The following is a 27590-nucleotide window of genomic DNA, read 5'->3' on the forward strand; positions in this document are numbered from 1 at the left end:
TCATATGATCTCTGTCATAAAGACGCAATTCTGAGATTAAAACACAAAAGCAGACAAAGACAATACATAAATGAATGAGTATGGCTATGTTCCAATAAAACTTTAGTTACAGTAACAGGTGGTAGGTGGAACTTGGCCTATGAACTGTAATTTGCTTACCTCTGTTCTAGAGATGTTAGAGCAATGCCCTTAATTTTTGCCTGGGTAATAATCTGCACATAAGGGAGTATAAACTACTCAAGGCCAAGTAAATAACCTGAAAAACCAATAGGTCAAACAATCCCCAAATTCACACAGGGCCAGAATAATTCATATTCTCAAAAAACAAGATAAAAAGGCCTCTCAATTCAAGGGGCATCAAGTGCAGTTCTCAAAATAGTATCACCTTCAAAGTGGAGCTAAAATTAGCCTAACATTCAAGTCTGCTCTTGTATGCTCTAAAAATGTTTAAAAGCAATCCTTACAAGAATCTTCTAGATTATAGGTGACTTAACTGTTCCCAAAGTCTGAAAATATTCATGGAATACCAAAAATTACCAGATATTAAAAAAAAATGCAGAAATATATGACCCAAACCAGGTGAAAACAAATCAGCCAATAGAAGCACACAAAGAAATGGCAAAGATTAAATTAGCAGGCAAGGAGGTCAAAATAGCTATTAAAAATATGCTCCATATGTTCAAAAGGTAGGACGGAAACATGAAAATGATGAGGAGAGAAATGGAAGATATAAAAAAGTTCCAAAGGGAGCATGTAGCAATTTAAAATACAAACTACCTGAAATGAAAAATGTAACAAGTTGGATAAACAACAGATTAAATACTAACAAAGTAAAGATAAGTAAACTTAAGGGCAAATCTAGGAAGCCACCCAAAGCAAAAGGAAACTATAACTATTAAAGTAACAAACAAAGGCCCTGGGTGGGTAGCTCAGTTAACTGGACCGACATCGCATACATCAAAAGGTTGTAGGTTCGATTCCCAGTCATGGCACATATCTAGGTCGCATATTTGATCCCTGACTGGGGTACATATGGGAGGCAAGTGATAGATGTTTGTCTCTCTATCTCTCTCTTTCCCTAAAAATCAATAAATATATCCTTGGGTGAGGATTAAAATAATAATAGTAAAAAATAAATAAAATAACAAAGTATTGATGAACTGTGTAATAATATCAAGCAGTATGATATGTAATTAAAATCACAGAGGAAGAAAGGAAGGAAAGAATAGAAAAATACATGAAGAAATATTTTTCCAAATTTAATGAAGGTAAATTTAAACCCAACCATATCAATAACTGCTTTCAAACAATAAGTAAAGGGAGATTATCAGATTTAATGAAAAAGCAAGACCCAACTGTCTGTATACTGTCTTTAAAAAACAACTCATACCATGAAAACACTAATCAAAAAAAAGTTAGAGTGGCTATATTAGCACAGGCAGAAGTAGTAGTTCAAAGAATATTACCAGGAATAAAGAGATATATTTCATAATAATAAAAATGTCAAAGACTCAGAGGATGTAACAATCCTATATGTTTATGCAAATAAAAACAGGTCTTGAAAAGATACGTGCAAAAAAATTTATTTTTTAATCCATAATTATTCTAAAGTACTTCAACCCTGCTCTCTCAGTAACTGAAAGAAAAAAAGAAAATCAGTAAGGAAACAGAAAACAACAGTATCAATTAAGCTGACCTAGTTCACACTCAAGAGGACACTGCCCAAGACCAAATGACATCATCAAGCAATAAAAAAAGTTTCAATAGATCCAAGATATTTGAAACCATACATAGTATGTTCTCTCACTACAATGGAATTAAACTAGAAATCAGTAGCAAAAGGGTATTTAGAAAAACTGAAAATATTTAGAAATTAACACATTTCTAAATAACCCAAGGTAAAGCAAAAAGTCAAAAATAAAATTACACAAAAATTTGAGCTAAATGAAAAAGAAAACACAACTGTGCTGGCCACAGGAATACACCTCTCAGCTCTCCAGCTGCAGGAGCATTATGGGCCAAGACTCCTGGTTGCTGCACTCTCAAATCCATCTCCACATTTGCACCAAGTCCATGAATTCCATGGGCTGCTTTTAGCCAACCTAAGTGAGGCAAGAATACCAAGGCAGTTCCTTCCTTAAGAGATTCAAGTCTCTTCTGCCAGAAAACTTTGCTGCAAGCACTCCCCAGCCACCTTGCCAAACTTTCCTTAGAAATATACTGTAGTATGAGATACCTCCACCCAACCTTTCTCCTTTCTTCACTTAGAATCAAACCTACATCCCAGTCTGATGATGCTCTCAGCCTTCTAGAGCTGCCTCCTCATTTTCTCTCTCACGTATTTTCCCTGACACATTTCTTGCACATTTAAACTAATTTTGGTAACTGCTTCTCAAAGGACTCAAAAGTATGAAGACAACATGTCAAAATGCATTAGATGCAAGTAAATAATGGTCAAAATAGCATTTATACTATTAAATGACAATAAAAATTTAGAAAGGTCTAACATCAATGACCTAAGCCTCTACCTTTAGAAACTAGAAAAGCAGAGCAAGTTACAGCCCAATTAAGACAAGTAAAGGAATAATAAAGATTAAATGTAAGTGTAATAAAAAACAGAGACAATAGGAAAATAAATCAATAAAATTAAAAACTGGTTATTTGAACAGCATTTAGATTTTGATCTATATTATGTGTCAGTCTCCACAGTCAGTAAATAAGTATTAATAAATCCACATAAAACCTGTGTCATTTGAAATTTCACCTGAAATTTGCCATGACCCTAATGATGAATTTTGTCATAATAATAAATGATAACAAGTATTCCATAAGACACTAAGTTACATGAATCTCAACATGCATTAACGTAATTGGACCATCCACCTCACACAATAAGGAAGGAAAGAGGGAGGGAGGAAGGGAGGGAAGAATTCCAGACAGATAACAGAAAAGTAAGACAATAAAGACATCCTTTAAAAAGTAGAAAAAAGAAGCCATGATGTGATAAAAATTATTTACAACACATATGACTAATAGAAGGCTTAAATCCAGAAGATACAAAGAACTTTCACATAAGAGCAAGAGTGCTGAAAAGGTATTTCACAAAAATAGGATAGCCCACACTCAACCTCATTAGCGATCAGTGAAATAAAATGCAGATTAAAATCACAAAACTCTATAATATACACATCAAATTGGTTAAACTGGAAGAGACAGAAAAATCACAAGTCTTGGCAAGAACAGGGAATAACAAGAACACTGCTGGCAAAAGTACAATTGGTAAAAACCACTCTGGAAAACAATTTGGTAGTATCTCCTAAAGTAAGCACACATATTCTCTATGATCTATTAACTCTGTTCTTAGGTAAAGAAATATCTACCAAAAAAATGTATGTACAAATGCACAAAGAAACACACATAAAAATGTCAGGATAATTTATAGTACCAAAACTCAAAAAAATCCCAAAGTCCATCAATAGTGGAATAAACAGCAGTGCAGCTGACCCTTACAACACAGGCACCCAAACTTAAGCTATCCCTTGGTGTCCATGGGGGACTGGTTCCAGGACACTCACTCTGCCGATAACAAAACCCACAGATGCTCAGTCCCCTAAATACAGTGGCATAGATCCATGTATACAGTCGGTCCTCTGCATCCACAGAATCCCAGCCGTGGATTAAAAACACTACAGGCTTTCATCAAAAAAAAAAAATCCACGTATAAGTGGACTTGTGCAGTTCAAACCCCTGCTGTTCAAGGGTCAATCATATATTCCTCCAGTGGAATATTAACCAGCAATGAAAATGAGAAAACATAATTATAGCTATATGCAAAAACCTGGATGAATCTCACAAATACAATATGGACAAGCAAACATTAATCAGGTTAAGGCATGTATGCTTAGATGTTAAAGCTATTTATAAGAACCAGAAGAAAACTGCCATTAAAAAAAAAAAAAAAAAAAAGGTGACTAATTTGGGGAAAAAGAACCCAGTGCAGACCAAAAAGAGAAGTCATGAGGACGTTTTCTAGAGCACTGACAATACTTTTTTCTTTTACCTGACTAATGGTTACACAGATGTTCACTTTGTGCTAATTCACTGAGCTGTATGATTTGGTTCTGTGCACGTTTGTATATATACAGTACAATTCACAAAACAAAAAAAGAGGGAGGAAAGAAGAAAATAATAAGGTTCCAACACTTTTTAGTAAGATATCTGATGTATTAAGTTAAATGTTAGGACAAATGAAATACTGATGGCAAATAAGCTCATGAAAAGATTTTCAACATTATTAGTCACCAGGGAAATGCATATTAAAACAATGAGATGCCACTACACACTTGTTAGAATGGCTAAAATATTTTTAAAACTCGTAATACTGAGGGCTGTCAAGGATGCAGAGCAACTGGAACACTCATACAATGCTGGTGGGAATGCAAACTGGTATAGCCACTTTGGAAAACAGTTTCCAAAACTGTTTCTTACAAAGCTAAACATACCCTTACCATATAAATTGCCAATCTCATTCTTAGTATTTACCCAAGAGAAATGAAAACTTATGTACACACACAATTGTATGCAATGTTTACAGAAGCTTTATTCATAATCATAAAAAAAGGAAACCACCCAAATGTCCTTCAACTGATGGATGGATAAAAAACTGGTACATCCATACATGCGGTATATTACTCAACAGAAAAGAACAACTATAAATACATGCAACAATATGATTTCAAATGTGTGTTGTTAAACTAACAAAGCTAGACCTGAAAGAACAGATCACTGACTGCTGGCGGGGGAGGGGGCATGTGCAGGGTTAACCAAGAAAGGCTAGCACAAGGGAATTTTGAGGAGATGGAACTGCTCTGTGTTGTGATTATAGCAGTAGATATGGAACTCTGCATTTGTCAAGACCCTGTACATCACAAGACTGCATTTGTTATGACCCTTTACCACATGTGAATTTAAAAACAAATTTTAAAAACTTTAAAACAAAACCAAACACCATGGTCACAGCAATGTTATATATTTATAGAAGTATCAAAATGCTAAATTTATTATAAAATTTCCTCAAGTTCAAGAATCCTAAATCCCAGAATTTTACACACACACACACACACACACACACACACACACACTTTAATCCTCCAAATAATCACATACAGTTAAAAATATCTTAACTTTACCAATATGAGAAAACATACTCAGAAAGAATAAAGTAAAACCTTACCCATGGATATGCATCTAATAAATGGTGAAGCTGAAGTTTTATCCAATTGTACCTGAGTCTTCCCATGCCCATTTTATTCCTTCTATACTTATTGTCTCTTAATTAAAAGCTTTGGTAATTTCTTAATTAGTAGTCTTTTTCCCTACATTTGAAGATGTGTTAATACTAACTACATTTGTAAGTTTAAAACTGATCATGAATATTTATACTATTCAGGAACCCACATATCCATAAATCAAATAATTCTGATTGCTTCCTCCTGTCCCTTGTATTATTTGGTCATTCATTTCACTTATGGATAAGCATGTGTGTGCCTATAAGCATGTATACGCACATACACACATACACCACATAAGCATATATATATTTACAGATACACACACAGAAGTAAAAATAATCAAGTACAGTATTGCTTACTATTTTAAACAAACTTACCTATTAGGTCAATTAAGAACAAAAACATAAGTTTTTATTTTTACTTTTACTTATTTCTTCTCTGATGCTCTTCCTTTACATATATCTGTTTTTTACCTATATTTTCCTTGTCTCGAAAGAACTTTTTTTAACACTTCTTGCAAGGAAGGTCTACTGGCAAAAAAATCTTGAATTTTGTTTGTCTGATAATCATTCTCTCTCCTTCATTTTTAAAGGGTAATTTTTCAGGGTAAATTATTCTAGGTTAGTGGCTTTTTTGTCTAAACACCTTAAATATTCCACTCCACTCTCCTCTTGCTCATGTGGCTTCCAAGAAGTCAGGTATAATTTTCACCTTTGCTCCTCTTTGGGCAAGGTGTTTGTTTTCCTCTGCCTCCTTCAGGACTTTTTCCCTATCTTCAATTTTCTGTAACTTAAAAATGATATGCATAGATACAGGGGCGAGGCCAGGGGGTGTTGCATTTATCCTACTTCATGTTCTCTGAGCTTCCTGGATCTTTGGTGTAGTGTCTGACATTAATTTAGGGAAGTTCTCAGTCGTTATTGTTTCAAATATTTCTTCTGTTCCTTTTTCCCTTCTTTTTCTGGTGTTCCTATTATACATAATATACCTTTTGTAGTTGTCTCAAAGTCCTTGGATGTTGTTCCTTTTTTTTTTCCCAGTCTTTTTCTCTTTGGTTTTAAGTTTGCAAGGAATCTACTGATTTATCTTCTTGTTCAAAGATCCTCAGGTGTGTCTAGTCTACTAAGAAGCCCATCAAAGACATTCTTGATTTTTGTTAAAGTGTTTTTTTTTTCTCTAGCATTTCTTTTCAGTTCTAAGAATTTCCATCTCTCTGCTTAATATTGTCCATCTGCTCCTGCATGTTGTCTGCTTTATCCATATTGATCGCAGTTGTTTTAAACTCCTGGTCTGAAAATTCCAACATCCCTGCCATATCAGAGCCTGGTTCTGATGTTTTCTCTATGTCTTTCCAACCATGTTTTCTGTCTTTTAGTATGTCTCATTTTTTTTTCCTTGATAGCCAAGCATGATGCACTGGGTAAAAGGAACTGCTGTAAATAAGCCATTAGTACTGTGGTGGTAAGGGAAGAGAGGAGAGCATTTTATAGTCACATGATTAGGTCTCAGTCTTTTAGAGGACCTACACTTCTGGACTGTGAACTTCACACATGCCTCTCAGTCCATCTTTCTCCTCTTAGGTAGGGCAGAATGACAAAGATGATCTAAAGCTGTGTATTTCTTTTCCCCACGTGGAAGGCTTGAGTAGCTAGAGTTGGGCATTTCCCTTCCCCATCAGTTAGGTTCTGAGAAAATTCCAGCAGGTTAAGCTCTGATGAAAGTTTCTTGAGGGCACGCCTTGTTAAGTAAAACCAAATACTCTTATTTCAAAACAGCTCCTTTTCCCCCTTTATCTGCCAGAAGCACAAGGGAATTTTTCTCAATATTCACTGAAAGAACCTGGTAGAGAGGCAAGAGGTAAAATGAAAGTGTGGGGCCCTCCAAAGCCAGGTACCCTCTGGAGTTTTTAACTCTCAGAGTTATCCACACTGAGCCTCCACAATTTTTGTCAATGACAGTTCAGATTTCCCTGTACCATCACTCGTTCCCTGAAAGGATGCTGAGAAGCTGTGATTCTCTGTGTTCTCTGCGAGTCTCTCCAATTTTTAGGGCAGTAATTAGCCTTGTGACCTCTCCATTTATGGATCTAAGGACAGTTGTTTTCTCAGTGTGAGGATGGAGCGGCAATTTCCAAGCTTTTCTTGAGGATGTAGTGGCAACTTCCAAGCTTTTTACATGACGTACCAGAAACCAGAAGTCTGAATTTTAAGAAATGTTTCCCTTCACTATAAGCTTAAAATTTTATATAGACTAAGAAAACACATACAAACCATTATTATACAGAACAAAATTGTGTTGCATACTTGGAAAATTATTTATTACTTTTCCCTTTCTCACACACTGTGCATATTCTTATCTCTAGACATCTAGCCTAGATCAGACACTGTTCTTAAACATCTAAAACTTTCAGCTTATCAGTAGAAATCTATATAAAATATTAAGCATAATCCTGGAAATACATCTTTCAAAAAATCAATTAAAATGTGGCTTACCATTTTGATGCCTGTGGAAAATGTCACTGGTTTCATAGGTTTAGGTTTCTCAAGCTGCATTTCCAATTGGGTAGACCTATCTTTGTGCTGAGCCAAAAGCAGAGCAACAGGGAGATCAGAACTCTCCTGTAGGAAAAGTTAACATGCAACATACAAGTTAAAAAGAAAAAACTTAAAGAGCAACAGGTCCATTATTTTAAATTATGCCTTTCCATAAGCATTTGATGTCAACCTAAACATTCACTTTATGGAGAACACTTTACAAAAAATTTTAACATTCCATAATAAGAAAAGGCTGTTTTATACTCATAAATCAAAACCTGCAAAAAATTATTTTTATAAAATCCACATTAAAGAAAATATAATAGGGTCTTATTTCATCTAGCAATGCCAACCATATTTATTAAAATAAAAAAAATTAGAAGCTAATCACAAAAAGAGTAGTACAAAGTACTATAACTTAGATCAGATGTTTATCTAAGAAACATTCTTTTTACCAGTGAATTCAGACCAGTTTAAAATTGTTTCCCATTAGATTTCACCTGAGGCTGTTTGGAAATGATCCTTGCTCTGTTTTGCACAATGGAACGATTGTTAAGTACAACCAAAAGTATATTTATTTTCTCTTTTATTGACTTATTTTTAGAAATGAAGTCTAAATATTTTTTAACAAAATGATAGTCAATGTTTTTAATATCTATGTTGATACTAAATCAGGGCCACTACTCACATAAATCTGTACACACACATATTAACAACACAAGCAGATGACTAATTCTTATATGCAGGCTGTTATTTATTCTGTTTAACATGAAGTCCTATTACATGTTTAAAGTGCTATAGGCTAAGTCAAAACTAAATGATATCCTGACTTTTTCCTTTCTGAGTTGTCAGCTGAATAAGAACACAGAAGCATATGTAGAGGGAGCTCAGAAGCCTAAAATCATACACATACATATCCATACACACACACTACTTTCTATATCTGAAAACAAAAATAAAGGGCACAATGCATTTTGATCCCCTATATCAAGGTTACTTATAAAAATAAACATAGTCTTCAAATGGCCTACAAATTTTTAAAACAGTAGCTACCCATAATTTAGTATTAAAAAAAGAAAGACTATATTGCTAACATTTCACAGTATAGAGGTAAACAGAGCAGAATCTAATTTTGTTTCCAAATCTAACAACTTAATAATATTTTTAGGCACATATGTGGCTAATTGATAGAGTTAAAGGAATTGTTTTAGGGTTCTAGTACAGAAGTAATTCAAATAACAAGCCAATTTATTTCAACAGAATGGTCCTAGAATAAATCTGTACCTCCAGACTGTAATAGAAGTGCTCTGCAAGAGCAATGTGTTACAAAGATAAAAACTTTTAAAAATAAATGGAAGAACTCAGTTTATTTATAAAATAGAACCTTGTTAAGGAGTAATCTCCTTGCAACCTGGCTTTAGCAATAATGGGGAATGAATGAAACATACTATGAGAATACACTTTATCTTTCATATTCTATAATAAAACAAAGTATTAGTAATGCATTAGTAACAGCACTGCTGTGAATCCCTGCAGCTATTCTAGATTTCCATTAAGAATTTTATAATAAAATGTAAAATTATGGGACATTTTAAATAGGGTATGGCCCAAAATATCTCTTAGAAGCTATTACTATCTTTTCATATGTAAAAAAATAACAGAAGGAAAACTAATTTTCTTGGCTAAAAAGCTAAAACATTGCTTCCCAATTTATATTCTAAGTAAATTCAAATGCTCTTACATACCTGGTATTTACTCTTAAAAAGTAAAAGTTCTTGTGTAAAAGCAAGACAATGTGTTCACTTCAAAAACCTGCTAATCAATATTTTGGCCTGGTTTCACTTTCACATAAAAGGCCCTACCTATTAAAATGTCTTGGTAAAGCAGCTGAAATTTAATAAAAATAAACATTCTAGGAATCTAAAACCAATTTTGATACTATAGCATACAATTACCTCGAATCTACTTTATTCCACTTTAGCACTAAAAACTTTGGAGGCTGAAAATCTTTGGGAATGCTAAACTAGAATTAAGCAGGAGCTATAACAAAAACAACAAAAAAATCTATAGAGTAAAATAAATTATGGGAAACACACATCCTCCTGGGAATATATAAAATGCAGATTCAGCCTTTCAAATTATTTCATTCTTCTTAGCTTTCCATTTTACCTTGAAAGGTTCCCTAACCTACATTAATTGCCTGAAGGTACCTTGTTTGATACTTAAAGAAATTTTAATAAGACTGCCTGTAATACTCATTAAAAGCTTTATAATGACCATTTTTAAAAGATTATTTTAACTGACTTTAAGCAAGCCATCTGGCAAACAATATTTCTAATAAAAATCAGCTACTGCATTTGACAGCAATATTAGCCCATACAAAATTTCAGACATAAACTGAAGAGAATTTTCAAACAGGAATATAAAAAGATTTACTAAGTCAGGACCTGTTTAAAATCTTTATCCAAAGTGGTTTTTTTTTAAAAAAAACAACAACAAAAACCTGAATTTACAGTTAGGATTAAATGAATGGACTTTTTAGGCAACATTATGGTAAATACTAAGTCATAAACATTAAGACCATACCATTAAAATTGTCATCTACAGTATAATATAATGCCAATGTTTTACAAAAAGTTAAAAAGTCACTTTTAACACAAGGACCAAATTTTTAAAAAGGAGGAAAAATATTCTAATAAGTAGTACTTGTTGCCTAAATTAGATTCAGAGAATAATTCTAAGATTTGAGCTTCTAGGCATATTTACCAATGCCAATGCTATCTTTTTTTAGTAAAGTGTAATGTATTAACATACATAGAAAAGGAAATATAATGTATTCTTTTACTTAATAAGGATTCAGGAAGATAAAAAGCACTTAGTGAATTCTTTCAATTAGTCATAAAAACTAAATGTATGTTAACATTTTAACAAAAGAAATTAAATATTCAAAAATTAAAGTAAAAATCTTTAAAATAAATTTTTAAATAGAAACCAGAAATTCAAACTTCATTGGTATTCTAAACCAATATGTTGTAATTAATTGTCCTAATGAATACAGTAAATTGCTAAGAATTATTTAACTACCATGTTACATGATCTAAACAGTGAAGAAAGTATGTGCAGTAATGACTTGCAGGTGAAGAAAACAGGAAGTGGGGGGGTGGTCCTCACAAAAACCAATATTAACTCCAGATTATACACAATGTACAACAGTGGCAGTTTCACATCTTGCTTCGTGCCCCACTGAATTAAAAGGGAGCTTCATGCCAATAGCAACTCAATGAGGCAGCAAAACATAGTACTTTGAGGACTAAAAGAATATGCAAGTATAGTTGCTATGCAAAGCTACCTAACCTCAAGATAAAAATCTAAAAACTATATTAGATGAAACATTTTTAAAAAGTTAAAGTGTATTTTCATCTTATGTCTAAGTTCTGTATTTATAATTAATTCAACTGACAGTATAGAGGAGAAGTACTACCAAAGACAAGTATGTTCCTCTTTGTATAAAATTATGAAGGAAAGAACAAAATAAATACTTAAACATCAATATTTACTAACTGATTTATTAAAGGTTTATGTCCACAAAAACTGTAAAACACAACATGTGTCATTTCACGTGTTAAAGCCTTACCTGCCACTTAATAGTTTTAAGAAAAATTAATGGAAGTTGCTAAGGAAAACACCATATTCTATTTTATATGCCACTGTTTTAGAACCAATTTACATTCCTCTCAGACAAAGTACACATGGTTTATGATAATAAGCATTTTTTGTCTGAGCCTCATTAAGGTCCTGACCCATACTTTTCCTTTACTTTCTCACCTATCTCTAATTTCAATAATCTTGCTTTCTCTTTTTATTCTTGGTTAGCTGGCTTAAATGCTATTGGAGCAAAAGTAAAGTAGAAAAATATGCAGATATACATTTACCCAATCAAAAAATAACAAACAATGTATGAACTAAACCAAACAGTTAAGTGTTTTAACACCTCTTGGAAAGCAATTATTTGGACAAAACAAGAAAGGTAATACAAAAAACCTTCCTGGAGAGGATGATTTTCTAGTTGTGAGTTAATCAGTATCACATTGAGTTGTAAGTATCAAATAATATATGAAATCTATGAAACACTACATAAACCTTAGTTACTATTATTGCTGTTATCTAACAATGTCAACTACTTGAGGAGCTAATTTCTGGAAAACTCCAATGAGGCAAAACACTACCATTTCATTTAATTACTTTTCATGCTAAAATATGAAATATAGTTCTCACAGAATAACCAGAGTCACTACTGAAAATGAACCAGTTATCAGAAAACCAGTATTAATTAGGAAACATTGGCTCTGAAAACAATGTGTTTTAGTCAGTAAACTTAGAAACTTGTAAACAATCTACTAACAGTACACTGGATTATGTCAGTTATACTACTCTCACTTCCAAAAATAAAATGTATATTGACAATTTTTTTAAATTAAGGAATAGAAGTTGGATACGCCAGGACAAACTATAGAAATGTCACTTAAATGTCACATAAATAAGAAACACAAACCCTGAAGACTAATCACTTTTTTATCACACTTGGCATTAATACGAACCAGTTCATCTAAAAAAGCCTGCTTATTCTTCCTTTTTAGAAACTGCTGCAGTTGTTCTTCTTTTTGTACAAACAGTCTTCTCTGTTCATTTTCCTGTCGTTCTACCTCTAAAGCTTCTTCCAATTCCTCCTGTTCCCGAGTCTAAAACAGAACATTTATATATGGTATGAAATAAATTTAGTAACCAACATCAATCTTATAGCACATTTTTGGAAGCATAAAACACACTAGTCCCTTATTGTTTAATAATGTAGCAACTCCATTTTGAAGGAACTAAAATTCATTCTATTTCATGCAAACATATTACTATTAAAGAGATTGACATCTAGCACTAAACAAACAAACACCTAAACAAAGTACATAAAGCCCAGTTGCAGAACTGCAGGATCTGTGCTTAATAATGGGTTAATTTATTTATAATGATTACAGACAGTTTCAAGTCATTCATTTTAGGGGATTTAACAAGGAAAACAAAACAAAATAAAAAACATGACAACATGAACAGACAATCTCCACACAGAACTACTGACTGAAATGCTCCATTTAAAAGACTGGCTTATTTAACAGCAATAATTTCCCAAACATATAAAATAATGAAAACTTATCACAGCCATTTAGTTTCTTTTTTGCAAGCTAAAATAAGTCTGTATGATGCTAGAGTTCCAAAAAGCATTCATTAAAATAATTTTTTTAAATGGATATTGACAATTTCCTTTGCCAATATTATGTTAGAAGTTAACTTTTCTAACATGGGCATGTAAATTTCAAGAGTCCTCTTTCTGGACTGCAAAATTCAAAGTTAATATGTACACAGAATTAACTACAGGTCTACTCATTCCTCTTTTATGCAGTTCTTCAGAAATATTAAACTCTTCTGGGCTCCAAAATTTATTCCAACTCTAACTCATATTTAAACATAGTATTATACCAAGTCTTTGCTCTTAAAAGTCTTACGAATAAAAAAATACAGTAAAATCTGAATGGCTTTATTTTAAAACCTTGCCTCTTGCTCTTGAAAATGTTGTAATGTTTCTGTTTTAATTCAACAGAACATTGTGATTTCATAGCACCCGAAGGCAGATATAGAATAGGGGGAGAGAGCATAATGGATTTGGTGATCACTAACATAATATAGAAATTAACAGAGACCTCAGACAAAAGAGTATTTTTAATGTAAAATAATAATAAAAACACTTAGTTGGATTTTTAAATTTCATACAGTAGATAAACTACCCCCCCCAAAAAAAAACAAAGTTCTCATGGAAAAAAGATGTTTCACTTATAATTCAAATTTAGTATATCCAAAATGAAGTTTAGCATCTGGTCTCCCAAAGCTGATGACCCTCCCATATGCCTTTTTCTGCTAAATGCAAACCTATCTGTCAGTCAACTCAAGCTGAAACCTCAAAGTTATCTTTACTTAATCCCTCTCGCCACCCCACCATTCCCCTTAAATTAAATGAGTCACTAAGTTCTAAGTTCTATAATTCTACAAACTTTTTCTCCTCTAGTACTCAGGCTCTCAACAGAGAAGAGAATTCAAATTTAATCTAGAAGGATTAATAGGAATAAACGTAAAAAGTTAAGAGTTAAGAGCTGAGGTGTAGGAGCTGGAAAAGTGAACTACTTGGTTTGGAGGCCCATAAACAGAAAAAGTTGAGTTTCATAATAAAGCAGTGATAGATAAGCAATTAAGTATGACAAGTATTAGAGAAATACACAGGCTACAGTGGGAACAGAACTGACAGAGAGGTAAATTCTCTTTTGAGATGATGGAAAATAAGTAGGGTCAGAAAAGACTTCATACAGAGTGTTGTGGGTTGGGTGTGTCCCCCCAAAATATATGATGAAAGTCTTCTTCTTTTTTTTTTTTCAGCATGTTTTTATTTTTTTCAGAGTGCCTCACAGTAGGAAATCAAACAATCTCTTCAAATATCCCACTCTTAGTCCCCAAGTCTTGCCTGGACAAGGGTTTCAAAAGACTAGCTGCAGTTTTCGGCTTGTGGGACTTCTCCTCAAAGGCATGTGACCTCTCTTTTGGGCCATTTGTACATCTTCCTCCCTTGCTTTTCAGATGGCCTTTTAGAGTCCTGTGGGCTTTTGACATAAGGCAGAGGAATAGACTGTGTGAAAGCACCTCCAGGAGTAGATTAGAAATGATGCTGTGAGTGATTAGGACAAGAATGAGTCCAGTAGTTTATTAGAAATTCCAGAAGCATCCCAGGTTCACCTCCCTGCACGGGTCGGAGAGTTCACAGAGGCGTAGGAAAATTGCGAAGAATCCATATATAAGAGCTCCCTTACATCAAATTTCAACAGCTTTAAAGATCATCATTACAATTTTTTCCCAAGCATAAAGCTGAAAAATCCCCGACAATTCCTACCACTGAAATCATCATTTTTCATTTATTTGTTATTTTGTTCTATAAATTCCACTTATAAGTGAAACCATATGATACCTGTCTTTCTCTATCTGACTCATTTCACTTAGCATAATACCCTCTAGGTCCATCCATGCCGTCGTCACAAGAGGTAAGATTTCATTCTTTTTTATGGCCAAGTAGTATTTCACTGTGTGTATGTACTCACAGCTTTTTTATCCACTCATATATTGATAGGCACCTGGGCTGCTTTCATACTTTGGCGATTGGAAATAATGCTGCAGCAAACATATGGATGCATATATGAGTATTCTTTCAAATCAGTGTTTTGAGTTTCTTTGGATATATTCCCAGATTTGCTGGGAATCACTGGGTCATAAGGCAATTTCTTTTGTAATTTTTTGAGGAACATCCACACTGTTTTCCACAGCTGGAAATCAAGGTTGCAGCAGTCTCCATTCCCACCAACAGTGTACTAGGGTTTTCTTACACTGAAGTCTTAACCCCTGCTACCTGCAAATGCAATCTTATTTGGAAATAGCATCTTGACATGTGTAAAACAAATTAAGGTCCATTGGAAATTTGGACAGACACACAGGGGAGAAGGCCATGTGAAGATAGGCAGAGATCAGAGAAGTGCCAAAGGTTGCTGGCAACCGCCAGAAGCTAAAAGAGGCAAAAAACAAACAAACAAAAAGGAAGATTCCCTGGGAGTTTCAGAGAGAACATAGCCCTGATGACACCTTGATTCCAAACTTACAGCCTCCAGAGCTATGAAAGAATAAATTCTTGTTGCTATAAACCACCCAGTTTGTAATAATTTGTTAGAGCAGCCCTAGGAAACTAATATATGTAGGAGGAGCTAAGACTTAAGCAGCAGGTATTAACCCCCATTGGAAAGTGGAACGGCCATTTATACACAAAAAACAAAGATGCAAAGACATGAATCAACATGGAGTGCTTGGTGTGGCCAAGTCATGAAGTGTGGGGGTAGGGAAAAACTCTCAGTAAAGCAGGACAGGCAAGCAGACAGAACACGGAACGTCTATCATACCATATATACTAAGGGAATTCGTGCCATACTAAGGCAACTGGCAAGAATTAAAGAAATTTGAACTGAGTTTAGAAGGATGACAAGAAGCAGATACAGATCAACAGGGTTCAAGACTGAAGACAGAAAGACTAGTTAGAGAAATATTTTAATAACACAGGTAAAAAGTCATGTAGAAGCATTCATTTCTAAAACAAAAGAAAATACTTAGCAACTAACCAGCTTTAATTTATTTTTCTGAATGACATCTTTGTTTTCCTTTTGATATATCTCCATTTTCTTTTTGGTGTTGTCCAAATCCACATTGTTGGTCAAGTTGAAAACTACATCAAGAAGGAAACAGTGACATGAAATATAATTTTAATAAAATCTTAAGTGGGTAAAAACCAAATATTCATCTCAATGACTTCTTAATTCATCAGGTTGTCATTCCTTACAGTTCTGTTTGTGTCCTCTTTCCTACTACCTATTCTAGAGACTAGCTCTAGTCCAACAATTATGTTTTCTGAGCCAAATATAAGGGAAATGTCAGACTATCACAAAGTATGTGTGTGCTATAATCACATTAAATCTGATATTTATAGTCCTCACTCTAATCTTAAAAGCACACAAAAGAAAGATTAAAATTTAAATAAAAAGAATAAGTCTGGAATCTACTATATTGGTCAGAATCAATATTCAAAAGAATCTGTGCTCCAGAAACAACAACAACAAAAAAACCCAAAGAAAAAAATATATCATATATAATTTATATTTTTAAAAAATAGGTTTCTTTGATTCTCTAATGGTCTCCAATATGACTAGTCACAAGCTTGAATTATTTCCCAGTCTAGATCTGGAAAAATATGAGAGACAAGAGCTAAAATTTAACAGGAAAGGTAAAGGATAAACTAGCACCAAACTTAGGACCAAAATAATTTTGTAAGACAAGCTGCTGAGGCAAGTTACGACAGTTACAAATTTTCAGTGAATTAGACCTGCGTTTTAATAATTCCAACTCAAAATAATTTGAATTATAAATGCCTTTGCTCCCACCTAAATTTATCTCTCTCTCTCTGTCTCTCTCTCTCTCTCTCTCTCTCTCTCTCTCTCTCTCAAAAAGCTGCTGTAGCACTCTGAACAGGAAAAAAACCTCTTTGGTAAACATAAATTCACATTATAAAGTACTGCTCCACTACCCCACTACTTAACAGTGTTTTAGCATCAGCGTGTCTAAAGAAGGACCCAAATCATTAAGATTATCCTCTTCCATAATTCAATTCAGACCTCCTTTGGCTTTCTCTGTAAGCTTTCTCCATCCATTACTAGCCCTTCTACCCCTTTTCCAATTACTTACCACTGTTTCCTGTTGTTTATCCTATAAAAAGGTTTGATCTGCTCTAAATAACTGCTCTACTTCGTGTTCCTACAAATTCCTTCCGCATCCTACTCCTTCTTTTAGCTAACAGCCATCTAAAATAGCTTCTAGACTTTTTGATTAGAGTCTTATAAGATCTGAAAAGTAATATTGGAAGCCCAAAATGGGGTTACCCATTTTGTTGAGTAAGGCTATTGAACATACTCAAAAGACCAATCTCATCCATTTTTTATCTCCTCAAAAGGCCAACTTACTTCAGAACATCAAAAATTCAGGTTCATTTAGCTATGTAGAAAAAGAAAAGCAATCCTCAATTCTATTATATGCAATTTAAAAACTCTGGGAGAAACAGAAAATGAGAAACACAATAGCCCTCTAGCTACCTCTCCAGCTTTTTCACTACAAAGTAGAAAAGAAAGTAGTAATGCCAGTAAACCAGGGAATCTGGCTAGGATGCAATGTAGGACATACTCTATAAATTACATTCTGGCCCCAACGCAAAACAGGGAAGAAGACTAGCACTGGCCTTTCAAATAGGCAACTCTGATCCATTAGTTCATGTGGTCTGACTCCACTCTCTCCTCCAACCACTCACAGCTTACTCCTTATACTTACCAGGCCAGCTACTGAGCCAACAAATCCAATAATCTTTCACAATCTTCACTATTCTGAACATCTACAACCACTTAATTCTTTTTTTTTCCATCTTTTTTATTGTATTTTTTCCATTTCCATTTAGTCCCCTTATCCCCTTCTCCCCCTAACAGTCATTACACTGTTGTCCATGCCCATGAGTCCTTTTTTCTCTTTGCTCAATCCCCCTACCACACCCTTCTCACCCACTTTAGCAGTCCTCCTGCTCCCTATTTATGAGTCTGTCTCTATTTTGCTTGTTAGTTCAGTTTGTTCATTAGATTTCACATATGAGTGAAATTCTGTGTGTTATTTGTCCTTCTCTGACTGGCTTATTTCCCTTAGCATAATGCTCTCCAGGTCCATCCATACCGTCACAAAAGATAAAACTTTCTTTTTTCACAGCCAAATAGTATTCCATTGTATAAATGTACCACACTTGTTTTATCCACTTAATTCTTTATCTGTCAACAATAGGACTGTCAGGCTAAAACACCAAGATTTAACACTTCATTCATCTAATCCATTCTCCTTTGCATTCTACAAGCACCAGTTGCCGAATCCTGCAGTTTCTACCACAAAAATCCCTTTAAAACTGTACTTTTCTCAAGGTACCCTTCTAATACACCAAGCCAGGATCTATTTTCTTCTCCCTGAATAATTTATAATAATCTCTGACTTAACGTCCTATGTCCAGTATCTTTACATCTGACCCTATATGCTAACCGCATCCACAATACACAATACTGCCAGACTAATATTTCTGAATCATACTCATACCACCTTCCACCTCTACCATCACTATAGTCCCTCTGTCATCTCCTCTTTTACTAGGAAAAAAAAAAAAACACTTTTCAAATTCAGAACCCTTCTGGATTCAACTACTGACTATAATCTAAACTAACAACCTGGCTATAACTACTTTCATCTCCCCTTAAAAAAGACCTCCCTTGAAACTAGTCAGCTCTTCATTTTCCAAATGTCCCCACACTTCCTGTTCCAATTTCTTTGATCACACCATTCTGCCTAGAATGTCTGATCCCCCTTTCTTACTACTGAAAACATACCTGTCTGCCCAAATACTTTTCCATGACATTCTCCGACTCTTCCAATGAGAAATGTTTCCTTCCTTCTCTCATAAATGTTGAAAACATTATTTAGAACTCATGTAAAAGTCTTTCTACTTTACATGTAGACACATACATACACACATACATAGCATTCTTTACTTTGTACTTCATCTTGCACTCAAAAATCATATTTTTTACAATTTCTGTATCACCCAGACATAAGGGGAAAAAAAGAAAGGGGAAAAAATGAATGATTACCTATTAGATTCCCAACACTATGGTCTTGTGAGCATACAAAAGAACATCTTGCCTTCAAAGATGAACATTCTTATTAGAGAGATCACCCCTACACACATAAAATTAAATAATACAAAACACTATACAATCAAGTGATAACAGCAAAAAGCAAAGGTATCCTTGTGTCACTCATTAAATAACATTTACCACTGCACTAATTATTGAAAAGTATTTATTAAAGAAATAAACTGTCCTTCCTTTTAATGGCATCAGCTACCAATTAAAAATAATCTGTGGTACAACAGACAAGGGAATACTATTCAGCACTAGAAATAAATGAGCTATCAAACCATGAAAAGACATGAAGAAAACATAAATAAATATTACTAAGCAAAAGAAGCAAACTTGAGAAAGCCACATACCATAAGACTCCAACTATATGACACTCTGGACAAAGCAAAACTACGGAAAAAGTAAAACAATCAGCGGTTGCCAGGAGCTGGGTGGAAGGAGGAAAGGAGGAACAATAGGAAGAAAACAGAGAATTTTTCAGGCAGTGAAACTATCATATATAATAGCATTGGGCTGGCCAAAAAGTTCATTTTGTTTTTTCCGTAAGACAGCTCTAGAAGTGCTTAGTTGTCTTGAACTTCATCTGAAACAATTTCATTACATTTTATTGTGACAGCTGTCATATCAGCATGCATTTAAAAAAACTTACCAACATTAGTGAATTTCTGTGTAGTCAAATATTGAAGATGGAAGAAAATATGCAACATTTTCAGCATATTATGCTTTATTATTTCAAGAAAGGTAAAAATGCAACTGAAACACAAAAAAAGACTTGTATAGTGTATGATCGAACGTGTCAAAAGCGGTTTGCGAAGTTTCGCACTGGAGATTTCTCTCTGGATGATGCTCCATAGTTTGGGTAGACCAGTTGAATTTGATAGCAATCAAATCGAGACACCAATTGAGAACAAGCAACGTATACCACGTTGGATATAGCCAACAGACTCAAAATATCCAAATCAATAAAGTTATTGGTGAAAATGAAAAATGTGTCTTTTATTTTATGAAAAAAACCATATGAACTTTTTGGCCAACCCAATATAATAATGAATACAATATTACACATTTTCCCAAACTCATAAAATGGACAGCACCAAAAGTAAACCCTAATGTGAACTATGGACTTAGGACAATGTCCCTGTAAGTTCATCTATTACAACAAATTTACCACTCTGGTAGGGGATGTTTACAGTAAAGGGTTAAGTCTGTGCAGTGTGGGGTATAATGGGAACTCCATACTTTCTGATTAATTGTGCTTTGAATCTAAAACTGCTCTAAAAAATAAAGTCTATCAAAAAGGGGTTGGGGGCTTTCCCATCTGTTAAGAGCTTAAGAAATATTTGTTGAATTAGCACAAGAGGAAAATATAAAGAAATAAACCAGTGCTAACATTTATAATTCTCTGTATAATTATAGATTTAATTGAAATGACCTTTATAATAATAGAATTGAATGATACAGATGGCAAAATAAGCAGATGTAAAATTATAGAAATAATCTTATTTTCTTATGGTATGACCCTACTGAGAAGTAAATGTAATCAAATTGATATTCTATGTTGAACTCAACATAATGTTTAGAGCAATTTAAGAAAAAGTATCAGTTTATCAGCAAGTTAAGACCGGGTACTACTGATTTAAACTTTCCATTAAGTGGAACCTAGAAATGCTCTGTCTGGCGTGAATCAGTGGGTTGGGGGTCATCCCGCAAATCCGAAGGTTGCCAATTCAATTCCTGGTCAGGGCACATGCCTGGGTTGCAGGATATGCAAGATGCAACCTACTAATGTTTCTCTTGCACACTGACGTTTCTCTTCCTCTCTTTCTCCCTCCCTTCTCCCGTCTCTAAAAATAAATAAAAATCAAATATTTAAATATAACCCAGAAATAGGTAAATTAAGTTCTAAGTGAAATCTGTTTGTACATAATTTCTTTTATGCTTATTAAAAACTGAAGAATTCCAACAAAATCAAAATATTTTATTTATTTCATTTTTTAATTTAGAAAGCAAAGGTAACAGCAGTAATAGATGTGAATCATAATCATAAATAATACAAATCTCTACCTTTAAAAAGAAGAAAACAAACAAAAGTGAATTACTATTTTAAAAGCTTTTCAGATGAAGCAAGTCTTATTCATGCCACAATGAATCAGGCTGTCATATAATAGCCTTGAAGAAAAAGAAATAGAAGATAATTTTCTTTACAATCAGTTGGCCCTTTATCTCAGATGTTGACCTGTCTTTGGTTGAGTATTAAAAGCCAACAAAAAACCTATTGTGTTTTCTGAAAGATTTAATGTTAAGTACAATTTTAAAGTCTTTTTGACATCCAGAATTTATCATTAAAGCCCTTAGGACTTTCTCACCCTTTTAAAATAAGCAATACCCTGAACCAAAAGAATAATCTGTTTATTATGAAACTAAGAACAAACCTTTGAGATAATCCCTGGGGCCAAAGAACAAGAATTTTTATGTTTAGATTGTCATAACCACAGAAAAGAGCCTATTGTTAATGCTATAAGAAAGATCATCTTCATGTGTGCCTCTTATATGTTACTTTCTTTACCATTATGCAAATTCTAAAATTTTTACATTTTTACATTTGTGATGTTCAAAGGATATATAATGAAATTTATATAAAATGACCAGTCCTCAATTTATATATCTTCAAACACTGATTCCTAAGCAACAATAACAACTCTATTCCTTAATTCCAGGCCTAAGCATCTTCAAGGGAATCCTTCTACCTGTAAGATCAAGTTCAAACTTAAGGTCCTTCAAAATACAGCCACAATATACTTTTTCTTCTCTTATCTCCCATTTTTCCACCAATCAGCACCCCATGTTCTAGACTCAGACTATTAAGTACTCTCAAACACTAACAAGCACTTTCATGGGCTCTGAGTCAGAAAAACCTATGTTCAAAATTTGGTACTGTTATTTACTAGCAGTGTGATGTTGGGCACAACACTTCAGCTCTCCCTGCCTCATCTCCATATGTAAAATAGGGATAAAAATGTCTGTCTCCCTTTGAGTTGTAAAAATCATTATATGAGATAATATCATATAATAATTTGATATTATCTCAAATATGAGTACAGCTCAGTCTGGCTCTTACTAAATTAACATTTTAAGTATGGTGATTACCAGAGGGAAAGGCGGGTGGGGGAGGTAGAAGAGGGTCAAGGGGAAAGAAATGGTGACAAAAAGAGACTTGACTTTGAATGTGAACACACAATACAATATACAGATGAGGTATTATAGAATTGTATACCTGAAACCTATATGATTTTATTAACCAATGTCACCTCAATAAATTCAGTAAAATAATTTTTTAACCAACATTTTACGCTTTTGATTAACAAGGAAATAGCCAATACAGATATAACAAACATCTAACTAATCATCTTTGAAAGCATGAATAAAACACAAAGAGCTATTGAAACAAGATTTTTAAAGGAAGTTTATTTATACCACAACAATGAAAACAATGACACACAACTAAGTGGTAGAACCACATCCAGAGAAACTTAAAAAGGCTAAAACTAGTATTTCCCTCATTTCTATACTTTCCACCCAACAAAACAATAAAAAACACTGCCTGTTCTCCAGCTTTTATTTTCCTCATGAATACTAGGCAACTGCTCAAGGTCAACATATTTTAATTTACCCTCTGCTGTTCTTTCCTACAACAAAATAGTCCCTTGAATATTCAGTCTCTAAAACATCACCTTTATGTATCACCCCTGCTACTTACTACAAGCTCACATTATTTCTCATCCAAATTCTCCTCATGGTTTCTTAAAAATGGTCTCCCAACCTTGAGTATCTCCTGTCATTATTCCACTTCTCTAACACACTATCCCACTGTCTCACTTGATCATAAAATAAATTCTTACCCTGACAGCCTAGTCTGTTTTTCAAGCCTCATTTCTAGTCACTCTTCAGTTCTATCTACCTATAAAAGATGCTTATTCTCCAACATGCTCAACACCCGTGTATCTCTGTGACTTTGTCTTTTGCTACAAGGTTCTTTCATCCTCCTTCCACCTGGTCCTACTCATCTTTTAAGATCAAACTCAAATGTGAACTCTTCTCTGAGTTTCACCAAGCTATAACTGTACTTCCTATATGCTGAACTGTTTCGTTATCTGTATTCCATAACACTTAATAAATGCTTATACTTCATATTAAATTATAGTCATTAGTTCACATAATTATCTCCCCTTTAGAGTCTGAACTTATTGAAAGCAAAATCTTATGTTCCCAGCAAGTAAAGCAGTTCACACAGAACATTAGTATTTGCTGGACTGAGCTGAAGTTTGGAAAATAAACTGTAAGTCCATGAGACTAGGTCCCAAACTTCACCAATATCTTCAAATACAATAGAATTGCTCTTTACCCAGTATAATCAGAATTAGTAGATAATTATTTTAAAGGAAACATACAGACTCCTGAGCACTTTAACTTAAAGCATATATAGTAAGTGTACAGTCATTTTCCAATTTACTTACATAAGCCAAGATCTAGTCTTTAATTGGAGTGCCATATATAAATCACACCTGTCATCTATATTGTTAACTTTGTTTTTCTAAAAGTGGACCGAGAATTTGAGAAGCAGAATCCTCATGGAGTTTTGCAATTTTTCCCAATCTTATAAACTACCTAACTAAATTACACAATTACAATAAGTACCACTGGCATAAGGTTTAGTTTCCAATGCATGCAGTTCTGGGTGTATAACTGAACTGGTTAAAGAAGTACAGAAGTGTACTTGAGGACATCTTCTAATGGACAGAATTCATCCTATATTCATTATGCTTTGGGCAATAGTCAATATATTTTACAGAAAAACTGGGAAATGTCAGTTACCCCAATGAGTCAACTGAATGGAGGTTAAGAAAGTATCAACGTACTGCAAATGAAAATAGTCCTTCATAAAATCACTTTCAAATTAAAAGCTCTGAGCCAGTTACTTTTCCAGGTAAAAGATTACATGTTGTATAGCCCTACTATGCAGATCTGCTCTCACCTGTCAATCCTAGTTCTCACTTCTGGACATGAACTTCATTTTAACTATGGGCCACAGGCTGTTCATATCTTCCAACTAATTCATCTCATAGCAAAAATATATATTTTTAAATCACGACTGAATAAGAACCTTGTTCCAGAATCAAGAGCCCTTCTTCCCCACCTTTTTTATCCATCAATTTCTTTTAGCTATCATGACTGCCTGGTTGGATTTGTGACCATATATTCAACTTGCTCTGTGACATCTATGATTTCCTTTCTCTTAATTGCCTGACCACACTTTTTTCCTATACTTAATATTTATTTGTATAACCAGACTTCTACACATCTGCATGCTTGCAGATTTCTTTTTGGTTTCTTGTCTCCGTCTATATAACTTTTCTACTTGGCCTTCGTTGTCCCAATTCCACCACCTTTTCAGCTAAAATCCATAGCCATTCTTAGCATAGCTCCTAAGATTACATTCAAAGTGCAATGAACAATTACAATGAAAAAGCAATGGGCCCAAAGCACTAAGAGATCCCAGAAAAAGCCTAAATTATGTTCTTTACATAGCAAATATGCTATGACACATAAAGCAAACCTGGGTATCATAGAAAAGTTTTAGTAACAGTTGAAACAAAGATTTTGTTAATTTTTCAGTTAGTAAAAAAAAAAAAAAAAAAAAATTAAAGGAATTAGAATACTCCATTCCTCAGGATTTTAAATTTTCTAAAAATTTACCATATATAAACCTGACCAAGAATAATCAATTTTATTAAAATCATATTTTAAATAAGAATGGGAGTATAGCTTGGAAAAAATGATTGTTTCTCTTAGTCTCATTCTAATTTTTACAGTCTATGATTTTTTTTGTATCATTTCTAAGCCTGTATTGAGTAATAATTATGGCAACTTTAAAAACAACATTGATTTTTTTTTAATTGATATATAACAACTCTCAGGCTTTTTAACAACTCTGAAATCTTACATAAGAAAATGAAACAATACTTTCTTTGGATGAAAATATCCTTTTAACAAATCATAGCAGAAATAAAAGGCACTAAGATTACTCTAACCTGATTCTAGATGGCACTAAATAACAGAGTGATGCTTCAACAGTAAACTGTTTCAAAGTATTTTGGAACTACTATATGCACCGAAGCATGATGATGATAGACAACATATGCCTTTAGTACCATGGATACAGTTAATAGAAACCCTGTTTTTTAAAAATCTGAATATTATTTCCTTTGTTAACTCTAATACATCAACAACATACAGATGATATATACAGATACACCCTTCTTTCCCAGCTATACAGTGATATTCTTCACATTTTTCCTAAGACAAAATATTTACTACTTAAGTATGTTCTTTCCTTAAGTATGCCTTCCATATAACAAACATGATTAAGTGCAACAGAAAGTAATTAGGCAAACATCAGCTATCACAACTAAATTTGTTCAAGTTGTGAAGTGTCCTCCTAGGCATCTAAAAGATAAAAGCACACATTAGAACACTGAAAGTATAAGCATTAAAAACTTACCAATTTCTTCAACTTCTTCCAGGAAATCATTATATTCTCTTAGACTAGGAAAGTCTTCTTCTCTTTTATTGTAACTGTGAGAGAAGAAAAAATTAACGTATCACATATCACTTGCTTTCAATATTATCCACCTAGTTTGTTTATTCTTACTTAATTCATATTTGATACATAGAAAAGGATCACTTATTATGTAAAATACTGTTTTCTTGACACCCAGTTTGTAACTAGACCAAGAATGTTGATCTTGCCCTGACTGGTTGTGGCTCAGCGGGTTGGGCATCGTCCTACAAACTGAAAGGTTGCTATTTCGATTCCTGGTCAGGGCATACGTCTGAGTTACAGGCCAGGTCCCCAGTTAGGAGCACACAAGAGGCAACTGATTGATGTTTCTCTCACACATCAATGTTTCTCTCCCTTTCTTTCTCCCTCCCTTCCCCTCTCTGTAAAAATAAATAAATATGATCTTCTTTTAAAAAAGAATGTTGGTTCTTAAATTCACATTACTACAGAAAAGGAGCTGGAATCAGAAGAGAGTGGTACATTACAAAATCCTTCTAAGACTTATGGGAAGGGGAAGGTGGTGGGGGAAAGGCAGAGACAAATGTATTTGAAAAAAAAAAAAGACTTATGGGAAAGAAAAAGAAACTAGGACCCTGAAGGAATGGAAAATGGGTTTAAACCAGGTCTATCACTGGAAATCATGATATTGTTTACTTCTTCTGGATTCATTAATTTCCAGAAAGTGAAAAATTAATTCAAAAACTCATTCTTATTTTTCATGACAGTTATAGTCTAAGTAATGCTACATCAGGAAAATCTGTAAATATTTTAATATACCTGTGAAAAATTAGAAAACCATTGCCATTAATGATAAAAGACAAGGATCTAAGAGACTACCTTCTAGAAGTAATCTAAATAATAAAAGAGCAGCTTAAGAAGTTGATAAAATAACACTAGTTAAAAAGCTAGAAAGATGCTGCCAAAACACTGATGACCAAGGTTGAAACCTAACTACCAAAATAAATAAATAAATAAAACAATAATAAATATATATTAATTCTTTAAACTTCAAAAACAATACGGTGGCTTATACCAAGAAGACAAGTGAAATGAAACCCAAATCTATTAACAAAGAGTAAAAATATAAATTATAAATTATTTTTTTAAGTTTTATTTATTTTTAGAGATGGGGGAGGGAGGGAGAAAGAGATGGAAACCAACACTGATGTGTGAGAGATACTCTGATAGGTTGCCTTTCAAACGCCCCCAACTGGGCACCTGACCTGCAACCCAGGCATGTGTCCTGACTGGGAATCAAACTTGCAACCTTTCGGTTTGCAGGCCGGCACTCAATCCACTGAGACACACCAGCCAGGGCTAAATTAGACACTAAAAATATATGTACACACATACCTAGAGATATATATCAAAATAAATAATAGCTAACAAATGATTTTCTCTAATAGCCTTCAAATCCCAACTTAAACGTTACTTCCTCAGGCCTTACCTGACATCACTGACCCACACCAACATTCAGTCACTAACTTCACAGCATTTTTCTCAATTTATAATCCCATACTTGTTTTGCTTGACTGTTTTAAATTGTCTACTTCTGTGCTACCCTATGCTACCATACTGTAAAAGCCTGAGGACAAGGTTTCACTCACTTCACACCTAGTGCCTACGAAGTACTCAATATACCTTTGTTAAGTAAATTAATGCAAAAAATAGCAAATAAATGAACTGTGAAGCCATCAATCAAGAGGATTTGCTCTTTTCTAACAAAGTTTAGAAAATATTCCTGAGT

At 33.8% G+C, this 27590-nt stretch overlaps 1 protein-coding gene across 2 annotated transcripts in view; it reads right to left on the minus strand.

The window, feature by feature from the left end:
• Positions 1 to 27590, minus strand: part of MNAT1 (MNAT1 component of CDK activating kinase) — a 167354-nt gene that overhangs the window by 95149 nt on the left and 44615 nt on the right. For both annotated transcript variants that reach the window (XM_054567473.1, XM_054567474.1), the window contains exons 3-6: positions 25784 to 25857; positions 16075 to 16178; positions 12424 to 12564; positions 7784 to 7909 (exon numbers count right to left, since the gene is read on the minus strand). In XM_054567473.1, the coding sequence (XP_054423448.1) occupies positions 7784 to 7909; positions 12424 to 12564; positions 16075 to 16178; positions 25784 to 25857 (445 nt within the window). The remainder of the gene's footprint in view (positions 1 to 7783; positions 7910 to 12423; positions 12565 to 16074; positions 16179 to 25783; positions 25858 to 27590) is intronic.

The sequence above is a fragment of the Pteronotus mesoamericanus genome, unplaced genomic scaffold (assembly GCF_021234165.1).
Source record: "Pteronotus mesoamericanus isolate MK-2021 breed Mesoamerican mustached bat unplaced genomic scaffold, CSHL_Meso_final contig_182, whole genome shotgun sequence".
In the NCBI taxonomy this organism is placed as follows: domain Eukaryota; kingdom Metazoa; phylum Chordata; class Mammalia; order Chiroptera; family Mormoopidae; genus Pteronotus; species Pteronotus mesoamericanus.